At 52.0% G+C, this 11,399-nt stretch overlaps 1 protein-coding gene across 1 annotated transcript in view; it reads left to right on the top strand.

The window, feature by feature from the left end:
• Positions 1 to 790: 790 nt before the first annotated feature.
• The window catches only part of akt3a (v-akt murine thymoma viral oncogene homolog 3a), a 35,259-nt gene continuing 24,650 nt past the window's right edge, over positions 791 to 11,399 (top strand). The window contains exon 1 of the mRNA XM_067235775.1: positions 791 to 836. Coding sequence (XP_067091876.1) covers positions 791 to 836 — 46 coding nt within the window. The remainder of the gene's footprint in view (positions 837 to 11,399) is intronic.

Raw genomic sequence — 11,399 nt, 5'->3', positions numbered from 1 at the left:
GTCTTCTGCTTCAGACCAGGGCTCCACAGTTAGGAGATCTTCTGGTGGCTCCTGATGACAGCTACAGTAACCAGCCTCCCAGTTCACTGTTTGCAGAACCAGCAGACCAGAGGACTGTATGTTGCTTGAGTCCAGGTACATAGTCAAACACAGAAAGGACTGTCAGTGGGTGGGTGGTCTGACCAGACAGGGATTGTTAGGGTTGGCAAAGAGGGAGGGAGAGAGATAGAGAGAGTTATTAGAAGGGAGGGAGGAAATGAAAGAGAGAGTGAGGTAGGAGAAGAGAGAGAGAGGATGTAGGGGGTATTTGCCTTCACAATGAATGACTGAGTTGTTTGTCATGTCAGCTTGTGTAAGAATGAAAGGGGTTTGGAGGGGAGGAGAAGGAGGGAGGAGAGATATAAATCCTTACATTCTTTTTTTCTCTCTTACTTCCTTCCAGGCTGAGTCACTGCCGGGCAAAAAGGGGGAGGTCTGGAGAGAGAGAACGAGAGAGAGGAAGGAGGGGTGGGAGGGAAAGAAAACAACCACGAGAGGAGACGAGACGACACACCACTTGTGTGTGTGTGTGTGTAAGAGAGTGGGAGAGAGAAAGGGAGAGCTACTGAGCGAGCAAGAGGAAGAGCACGAGGAAGGGAGGGAGTGAGTGAGTGAGCGGAGCCCTCCCTCCCTCTCTCTCCTCCACCCCTCCACCCTCCTCCCTCTCTCTCCTCCTCCCCCTCCACCCTCCTCCCTCTCTCCCGTGGAGCAGCGTGGTGTGTAGGAGCGGCCAGCTCGCCGTGGAGGAACCATGAGCGATGTCACCATCGTTAAAGAGGGCTGGGTGCAGAAACGGGGTGAGTACCTCGCCTCTCCTCCTTCTTGTAACATGCCGGTTTATACGTGTGTGTGTGTGTGTGTGTGTGTATGTATATGACATAAGAGCAAGCATAAATGGGAGTGAGTGAGACAGAAAGGGGTGAGCACATGGATGGATTTTTTTCTGTGTGTATTTGTGCATGCATGTGTGTGCATGTTCTGTGTGGGTATGTGTGCATGCGTGCATGTTGTCTGTGTGTGTGTGTGTGGGGCACGTTGTGTGTGTAAGAGAGGCTCTTTCTCTCTCCTAGGACTGGTCTCTTCATCACAGTCAGGCTTGACTGGCTGCTAAACGCCAGGGTATACCTTCAGTCTGATTGTGTCTGAGACCAGGGTGTGTGTGAATGTCTGTGTGTGTGCTGTTGAGCCTCAGGCTAAAAACGTGGTAGAGGACCTGTGAGAGTTCCAGTGCACCCCCGGCCTCCCCATCCTCATCCCTAGCCTCAGCCCCAGCCTCAGCCCCAGCCTCATACTGGGTAGGGAAAGGGAAACTGAGTGCTTTAGTGGTTTGTCTTGGACTGGAGCCAATGCGACCTCACTCACCCCCTCCCCGACACTCACCTCCCCCCCTCCCCGACACTCACCCTCCCTCTGTCCCTACATCTGACTCCTGGATCTCCAGCTCTCTCATCCACTTCTCTTTTCAGTCTGCTTGTCTGTCTATCTGCCCACCTGTCTGTGTGTCTGTATGTCTGTCTGTCTGTCTGTCTGTGTGTCTATCTGCAAGCAGGGAGTCTTGGTCACTCCTCTTGGGTGACCCGGGAAAGAAAGCTAGGAGAAAATGAAAAGGAGGGCCAGCCAGGGGCAGAAAGGAGACGCAGCGGGCTAGGGTAGGAGTGGGGAGGAGGTGAGGGGTGATGGGGGCAAATGGAACAGGGAATCAATGGTGACCACATTTCCTGTTTACAGCCGAGCTGAATGGGTCAGTATGGAGAGAACAGCTGAAAAGAAGTGTCATTCCTTCTCCCTCTCTTTCCCACTCTGTCTCTCTCTCTCCCCCTCACTCTTTTTCATTCACATATAAACAATTCACCCATGTCCTATTCAACAGGTTCTGAACTTAGTAGAGCTGAGCTACTCTCATCTCTACTAGCAGCAGAATGGTAGTACAGTGGAATGCACAGGCAGAACATTGGATGGGATTAGTTGATTGATGGACTGGAAAGATGACCGCCACGGTGTCTGTCAGATTATTAGCAGAACATTATGTTCTATAGTGGGAGGTTAGAGGGAGGGTTATAAGCAAGGGTTCTATGTCCCTTCCCTCCCTAGCCCCCCCCCCCCTCCCATCGCTGTCCCTCACTATATGTGCATCCCCAAGGGTTTGTGTTTGTGTGTATGTGACAGATTTGACCATGTGACCTCAACCAGGAAGTTATTAGTGTGATCTCACAGGGCAGTAGTAGCAGACCATGTGCTCATGCTCGTCCCTTTGGGGCAGACAGAAGGGGATTTCCAGAGCCCTATCCCTAACCCTTGTAACCAGGAATGTATTCTACAGGAAATGACACTGTCACACAGCAGACCGCTCTCCTCCTCCTCTCCTCCTCTCCTCCCCTTTCCTCTCCTCCTCTCCTCCCCTCTCCTCCTCTCCTCCCCTCTCCTCCTCCTCTCCTCCTCTCCTCCTCTCCTCTCCTCTCCTCTCCTCCCCTCTCCTCCTCTCCTCCTCTCCTCCTCTCCTACTCTCCTCTCCTCCTCTCCTCTGGACGTCTCCATGGGCTCTTGTGTGTTTCTGCCTGCCAGCGTGTTCCTCAGACAGCCGTCTGTGCATATTAAGAGGAGCGCAGCCCCCTCAGTCACGACTCAGCAGTGTGTGTGTGTGCGCGTGCGTGCATGCGTGCATCTCTTTCTGTATTGAGGGTTTTGGAGCCTATGTGTGTGTGTGTGCCTGTGTGTGTGCCTGTGTGTGTTTGACAGTGAGGGCTTGCCTGCTGCTGACCAGGGACTCAGAGGAGAGGAGGCAGTGGAGCAGGGTCGTGGAGCGGAGTCACCAGGAGAGAGGGATGGAGGGAGAGAGGAATGGAGGTAGGGAGGGAGGGAGAGACTGAGAAAGAGAAGGAGGTAGCGTTCACGTTCATTTATGAAACAGGGATCTGCTGCCTAACGCGATGTTCTATAACAGCGCCGTTCATCCACATCCATGTTTTAATGATGAGGTAACCCCCCCCCCCCCCCCCCCCCCCCCCCCCCCCCCGCCACACCGGTGGGATTTCATTACTGAGCATGTGCACGGGGCACACCCCACTCTTTAATCCAGGGATGCCATGGCCCTCATGCATGCCGGTCATCCGCTACTACTCCATTAGGACGATTGGGGAACCTTGAGAGATGTGTTCCCAGGTGCTGCCAACCCCGCACACACAAACGCACACGCACACCAACACACTATACTATCAACACCAACAACTATCGGTTTACCCAAGGCCATAGATAGCATGTAGTGGTGATGATTGTTGTCAATGATAATGCAGACTAGCCCAGGCATCCATCGGCGTTCCCTTGGAAGATGTGTGACACTCACAGTTCTCCTGTAGCACGGCTGGTCAGAGGCTAGGCTAGAACCCATGGCATCTCAGAGGTCGTGCTAAGGATCTCCCGTTTCCTGTGAGACGCACACGTGAAATGGCCCGTGACCTTGGAGGGCGAGTCCAAATTGAAAATGATCTGTCATCGTGTTCCCATCTTGGAACAGCTCTCCAACATCCTGTGGTAAAAGTAGTCCTTTGTGTGTGAAAAAAAAGCTCTTCTGTTCTCCGGCTTCCCTCTCAGTTTTGTAGAGCTAATCTCCCACCGCCGAGCAGAGCAGAGCTCCTGTGGGCCCTGTCACCAATCTAAGAGCCTCCCTTCATCCCTCCTTCATTCCTGACTAGTCCCTGTTCTGACATGACCGGATTGGTGAAAGCTGTTCAGTGAAGCTCTGGCACCCAGATTGAAATACTTTGTCATATTTGTTGGAACTTGCATTACAGCCGGATGAAGCTCATCATTGCGGACGAGGCTGATGTGTGCGTGGATAAGTGTGATGGTGGATTTATCTGTGTTGTTTTGGTAGGTGGGCTAGCAGGCTACTGGGCCAGCGGGCGGCCATGATGGTTCTGTGGGTTCAGTGAGTTCAGTGCTGCCTTAGCCCCCCTCCCTCCCTCCTCTGCCAGGCAGCCATTCCGGCTCTCAGGGTTCAGCCGGTTCAGTGCTGCTGGAGCCGCCTGCAGATCAGGTGGCAGTGCCAGCGCACTCCGATATCAATCACCCGCCCGCCGCTGTCTTGCTGTCGCCCTTCTCATCCCTCCCTTCTCCTCTCCTCCCTCCTTATCCTCCCCTCCACTGCAGCTTTCGGTGCTGCATTTACTGTCAACACACCAATCTCTCTCCTTCTCTCTGTCTCTTTCTCCCTCTCCCCCTTTTCTCGTTCCCTCGCTTCCGTTTTTCTGTCCTGCTCCTTTCTTTCAGTCTCATTTACATTTAAACACACACGCACGCACACACACACATGCACACAGATGCACACGCACACACACACACACACACAAACAGTGGATGTATTGTGGTGAACAACATCCTCTCTCACATCCGGAGTCAGAGCTTCTGTGTGGTTTTACAGACTCCATTGTCTAGTACAGAGTCAGCCTGTAGGGGTGGGACGGAATGGCCATGTTGGTTGTTGTTGTTGTCTTTGCTCTGGAAACATCAGAAGGCTCAGCCCTACGTGCTACACTGGGGCCACAGGCTACAGCCAAGGCCCTGTTAGCATAACAGGGTCTTTCTCTTTCGTAGACACTCAACATTTGAAAATGTAAACACAGAACCGAAGGAATGCCCATGGGTGAAATTCTGGACTACTAGAGGACAGGAGAGTACCAGAGGAGGTACGGAAGAGTCCCAAGGAAGGTGGGAGTTGGGAATGTAGCAGCAAGCAGGGTAATGGGATTAGCTGAAGCTCAGGAACACTAATCTGCTGACCTACTCCCACATCTTTGATCACTGTCTGGCCAGCCAAACACACACGCACACAGGGCCTCCTGTGTTCCCTCACACAGAGAGGATAAGGGGGCTGGCAGTCAAACAGGGATTGGATGAAGTTGGGGAAATGGTTTGGGACGGGTAGATCAAAGAAGGGGTGAGACAGGTGGGTGATCAGGGGAGGGGGAGGTTAGATGGGAGGTGAGGCAGGGGAGGTGTGAGACAGATAGGGAGCAGGCCAGGGGTGAGACAGAGGAGGGGTGAGACAGGGGAGGGGTGAGACAGAGGGGAGGGAAGGGGTGACAGGGGAGTGGAGGGCTGAGATAGAGGAGAGGGGAGGGGTGAGATAGAGAAAAGGGTGAGATAGAGGGGAGCAGGACTGGGGACACAGCCCACCAGACCTGTCAGTTTATTTACTCTCCAGCTGAAGTGATGACCAGAAGCACAAGGACAGGCTGTACAAGTGTGTGTGTGTTTCCCTCTGTGTGTGTGTTTCTGTGTGCGTGTTTCTATGTGTATGCATGTGTGTGTTTCTGTGTGTGCCTGGGCATGTGTGTGTATGTAGCTGCTGGCAAGGATTTACAGCTGTCACACTGACATGCTCCACAGGCAGGTCGCTGGCCCGGGGGGGAAGTCTCCACTGTGTGTTGGAAGCATCATGGGATCTCATGATGCTGAATGTACCGTGTGTCCTCTAGCCCAGCCTGCTCCAGTGCAACAGCTGGACCAGTAGAATACTGTCCAATACTCCCCAACTCTCCTATGTATTGTCACTGCATGGAGGTTCGTTCAGCCAGGAAGAATGATCACCAAACAGGGACTGCATTGTAAGGAGCCTCATGTTCAAATGATGTCCCCATCATTTCCTTTACCTTCATCCTATAGAAACAAACGGCGATCCTTTCCTGTTTTCCCCAAACCGTACTCGTTAATACAGACAGCTGTTAATGCCGTTTCGGTTTGCGACCATATCTGCTCTTGTTCATGAAAAGTTAGAGCTATGTGATGATAAGGTACATATATGACCTATGAACTAGACTCCAGGTTGGCTTGACTCTACCTAGCCTCACGTCATACCCGGAGATCTACGCAACAACGTAGAGGGTCATGTTCAGGTGATACGGTCTTTGTCAGTTTGTCCCTGGATACCACGACTAAGTCTGTGTGTTTGTTTACATTTCTCGATGTAAGTTGCTCTAGAAGGTCGGAGGCCTTCCTGGAAATAATGGTCACACAGAGGGGAGCAGGTGGTTAGACCTGTATGTTCTTGCCTGTTTGTGTGGGGACCAATCCAGGTGAACACGAGTGTGTGTGCAGTGTCCAGGTAAAGACTTGGGGATTGTCCTGGAGCAACCCCTCTAAGCTGTGTCCTCCTCCATGAAACCCCCTCCTCTTCCTGGAAGGATGGGTCAGACCGGGGAGGCAGGACAAGGCCTGGCCTGGATCTCAGTGCTATCAACCCCCCAGTCGGATTTCTCCTCTTGATCTATTTTATCTTCTCCATTACCTCCCTCTATTTGTAGAAAGGAAGAAGAGTGAGAGAGAGAGAGAGAGAGGGGGGGGGGGGGAGTGGGAGAGCTAGAGAGAGAGAGGAAATGTACTGGTCTCTGAAAGCCATCAGGAAGTCATTTTCCCCTGCCGGTAGTGAAGCTGCGAAGATAGAGACAGGCTTTCAAGGAACGCACGAGCGTGTCAGCGCTCTCTGCCACACCCAACCCCCTTCCTCTGCCTCTTACACAGCCGCGTTGCTGCTGTGCTGCCGAGAGGATCCGGGCTCACCGAGGGCTGGTGCTTTTAGGTATGAGCTGCTAGCTGCATGGCTAATGGAAGTTGATGAGTGTGTGATAGTGAAGCTCAGGAAGGATTCAGCCTCTCCCAGTCATTAGCTCTTGTCTCAGAGTCTGTCCCCTCACACAACCCAGGGCTAACCTTAGACGCCCTCTGTAAAGATACAACACAGCTACTGAACAACACACCTGATAAAGGCACTAACAGGACAGCATACACATATGCTGAGATGGCCCACCGACCTAAACAAAAATGTCAACACGCACGAGACACACACACACACACGACACACACACACGCACACACAGTAAGTGCCATACGGTGTGTTTTCTTGAACACTCCTCTGCTCTGTCATCCAGAAGACCAACAGAGTGGCCCAGATCACCTGACCAGCCTACATGTGTCAGTCCCAGCATGCAGTGCGACATTCACAGTGCCAGGTCACCCTGCCTATATGCCCTCCCCCCTCCTCACCTATCACGCACAACTCCACTGAAGGTTAATCACCAGTAGCTATTCTCTGTCCCTCTCCCTCTCTCTCTCTCTCTGCTTGTATGTTACCCTTCTCCTAGCGTGACATTGTCATGTGCCCAGAGTGAGTGGTGGAATGGCCTAGGGCAGGAGAGAGGAAGGGAGAGAGGGAGAGAGGGAGAGAGGGCAGGGCTGTATTTATAAACCCCTGACACCAGCAGGGAGTGAGATAGAGAGAGAGAGAGGGAGATGGAGAGAGAAAGTGAGAGAGAGAGGAAGAGAGCAAGATAAACCAGATGGGGGAGAGAGGAAGGAGTTCGAGATCTACATATGGATGGAAAACAGTGTTACAGTGAAGGGACAGAAAGGGAAAGAGAGAGAGAGAGAGAGAGAGGGAGAGAGAGAGAGAGAGAGAGAGAGAGAGAGAGAGAGAGAGAGAGAGAGAAAGGGAGCGAAAGGGAGAGAAAGGGAGAGAGAGAGCGGCCCCTGCCAGGTTGGCCAGACCTGTAATGTCTCTCTTGAGTGTCTCTCTCTCCTCATCACCATCTTTCTTCTCAGACACCTCCACACATTCTCGCCATGCTCACACTCTTTACCCACAATGCCCGGCCCCGGCCTCAGCTGCCCTGCTGGTGTGGGCAGTCTGCCCCATAGAGAAGCTCCTGTGGAGTCCACAGCCTCTCCACCCCTCAACGTATCTGTCCAGTGGGCGGTTCCTTCGACAGTAAAGCTCAGCTCTAGACATGCAGGCATCAGAGGGTCCAACATGTGTCCGTATTCAGTTCTACTTTTCTATAAACATGATGGAGTAGAAAGCAGGCGATAGCTGGGTCCCACCTACCTGTGAGCAGGGCAGGCTGTAAGCCTAACTCATTCAGTTTGGTACAGCGTGATGGATAGTGGACAGTTTAGAGTTGTGTAAGGTTGTGTACCGAACACAGTCTGGTTATTGAGATTCAGAAAGAGGGGGCTTACAGACTTCCCTCAGGTCCAGGTCTTCTCAGGTGAGAGAGGAGCTTTACTGACTGTGTGTGTGTGTGTGTGTGTGTGTGTGTGTGTGTGTGTGTGTGTGTGTGTGTGTGAGAGAGTGATTTGTGATGTCTGTGTTAGTTTTAGTTTGTGTGTATGGGTGTCTGTGTGTGTCGATGATGTTTGTGTCAGTCAGTCAGTTTACCGTGTCTAAATATAGCCGGGATTATTACTATGCGCTGCATGCTCTCTTTCTCCCAGACTGCAGAGCTGAGGTTGAGGTATGTACACCCCCAGCCGCAGTGCTGTCTGGCTGGCTTTGTGTGTGTGTTTGTGTGTGTGTGCTCCTGTGTCAGCGCTGCATCAGGAAGTCTCCAGTTGGAACACACCGTACCCATGCTCTCAGACAGCATTATGATCCTTTACAGGGGGTTGGAACAGCACAATGGCACACACATACGCACACACATGCACACACACTCATGCATAACAATATCCGACATAGGCAATGCAAGCAGAATAGATACAAAGGCACACATACACACACACACACACACACACACACGCATCAACCATTCAAGTTACCATCGACCTATGACAAGGATACGGGGGGCTTATCTATTGTATGAGGTCTTCTATCTCTGTGGTCCAGCAGGCCCAGGAGCTGGTCCAGCTGTAGGTCTGTGGCACCCTGGGACCATGGGCGAGGGGTGGGGGAGGGTGGGGGTGGGGTGGGATGGGCTGGGGAGAGGTGCAGTTCCCCTCTTAGCCCTTCAAGCTGCTCCCTGCAACTGGGACCCCCTTCTTGTAACACCCACACACACCCAAGCACAAAGCGTCCACAGGGCACACAAAGCCCCCAGATGGCAGTCTCTCAGCCATGGGGACATATCAATGAGAATGGCCACCAAACAAAACCCTGGCCCTCCACCAGGATTATGAATAACTCTTCCTTCAGTCCCCCATGAATAACCTCTTCCTTCACAATCCAGACTGGGTCTGGGACAGTCCACCCCCCCCACCACCCCCCCCCCCCATGCGCTCCCAGACCCTCTGCCTTTCCGCACTTGCCCCCCAAACCCCCCCCCCCCCCACCACCACCACCGCCACCCCCACCGCCCCATCTAAGAGGGTCTCTATACATCTGCACTCAGCCGTACACTTATGCCAAGTGTGTGTGTGTGTCTATGTGTGTGTGTATGTGACTGATCCAGACTCTGCACTTTAAGATTGTTCTCTCTCTCTTAAACTGCAGAGAGCAGACTTAAGGGGGTTGAGGAAGTAAGGGGAAGACAGGTGGCTGGTAGCGGAGGGGAGGGTGGAGGTGATGGTAAAGGTGATCTCTCTACAGCCCAGACTCTCACCCTCTCTCTCTCTCTTCCTCTATCTCACACTCTCTCGCCCTGTCTGTTTTGTCCCTGCTGGGGGAGAGTAATGATCTTTTCCTCTCTTTTCTTTTCTTCTCATCTCCAGTGGGTTTGTTTCCTACAGCTGGCCCTTCATCCCTAACGAGGAGCAGAGTGCAGCTTCACAGCTGCCACACACACACACACACACACACACGTGTGTGCCATGCTTAAAGCTTCCAGGTTTACTGACCTACTGTATAGCACCTGTGGTTAGGGTTCCAGACTGTTCTCAAATCCAATCTTAATCAGCAGTGGTTATTTACAAAATACTTAATTCCGGGACTGTCGAAAACAGTTTAGCGTAGTGTAGTGTTGTGTAACCGTGGTAATTGTGACTTAACAGATGAGACAAGTGGTGACGTTACCTGTAGACGGGGTAAGGGACAGTCAGCTATTAATAGTCTGAACCTGTAATCTCTCTCTGACTGGATTACCTCCAGAGAGCTCTCTTTTCTCCTCTCCATTCCTCTCCTTCTCTCTCTCTCCTCTCCTTCTCTCTCTCCTCTCCTTCTCTCTCATCACTAGCTTCTGTACCACCCTTAAACAGCACAGACAATTCAGTACTGACTAATGGCCAAGCTTCAAGTGCTACTTGGACCAAGTGCTGCAAATAGTGTATCTCTCCTGTCTGAGCGATTGATTATGCAGTTAGGAAGGATAGCATAAACACCAGGCTGTAGTGTAGGCTCTCCTGGGGTCTGCATAGCCCAGACTCTAACCCGTCAGAGGGAAAGAGAGGCATGCTTGTCTAATCGGAATGAGGTCTAGGTTTAGAGCACGGTGAAGCCTCAGGGATAGAACAAAGACTGGAATTGTTTTTAGTTTGAGGCAGAAATCCTCCTACTGTACCCCCCCCCCACCTCAACACTCTCTCACACACACACACACAGACAAGAGGCTCAGTGTTCTTTAGCTCCACTAAGGCAATGCTAATATGGTATATCTGGTGTTGGTTGGTGCCCATGTTCCAATGCAACACTTCCTCTAAAGGCCTCTGACCTCACTTCCTGGAGTCACTCTGGTCACATTCTGTATACAAAAACAATAACAATACCTATTCCTATATTGCATGAGGTGGTTATAATATTGAAAAGCTCTGCTTGCACACACACACACACACACTGTGAGTCAACAGGCTGGTGCTCCTGTGGAACTCACTCTGTCATGGTCTGCCGGAAGTGTGTGTGTTTTAGTGTGCACTGAGGGTTGTGTGTGTGTGGTTTGGTTGCAGTATGTAAGATTCAAGTAATTTGATACTTAATGTCTCCTGTTACAATGTTAGACATGGTCTGAAAGTCTGTCTGTCTCTTTCTCTACCTGTCTTTCTCTCTATCTATCTCCAATGCTGCCTGCCTCCCCTGTGGACCGTGTCTGCTTCAGGTAAGTGATTGGATTGGTGGTTAGAAGATGAAGATGACAGACAGGGCTACACCCCCACCCCCACCCCCCACCCCCCAGACACACACTTTTTCTTTCTTTCTTTCTTTTTTCTTTTGTTTCTATCTCTCTCTCTTTCTCTCTCTCACACACCCTCTCACGGCTGACACCCAGAGACATTAGTAGTTCCTCCTCACCCTAGGCAGCAGAAGCTGTAATAAGTCTGGCCTTTAGCGAGCGCAGGAGAAGCACAAGATGTTCTGTACCAGGGATGATGGGGTCTCTTCCGAGGGGTACGGCAGGGATTGAGGACTGCGAGGAGCCAGCAGAGGTGATTGGGCCTGATAGGACAGTTGGTGCTGAGGTGTGATGGCTAGATAGCTGATGAGTCGGGTGTAACAGGAGAGGAAGAGTGTGTCCCTGTTGGGAGGGACTTCTGGATCTGGCTGGCCAGGGAGATGTGCCTCGACACCGCTGGTACAAGGACACACAGAGGTGTCCCACTGACACCTCAGCCTGTGTGTATGCTTAACACCCACACACCCACACACACCCACACACACACAACCA

Source organism: Osmerus mordax, chromosome 5, assembly GCF_038355195.1.
Source record: "Osmerus mordax isolate fOsmMor3 chromosome 5, fOsmMor3.pri, whole genome shotgun sequence".
NCBI lineage: Eukaryota > Metazoa > Chordata > Actinopteri > Osmeriformes > Osmeridae > Osmerus > Osmerus mordax.
This window is presented reverse-complemented; position numbering and strand designations above follow the sequence as displayed.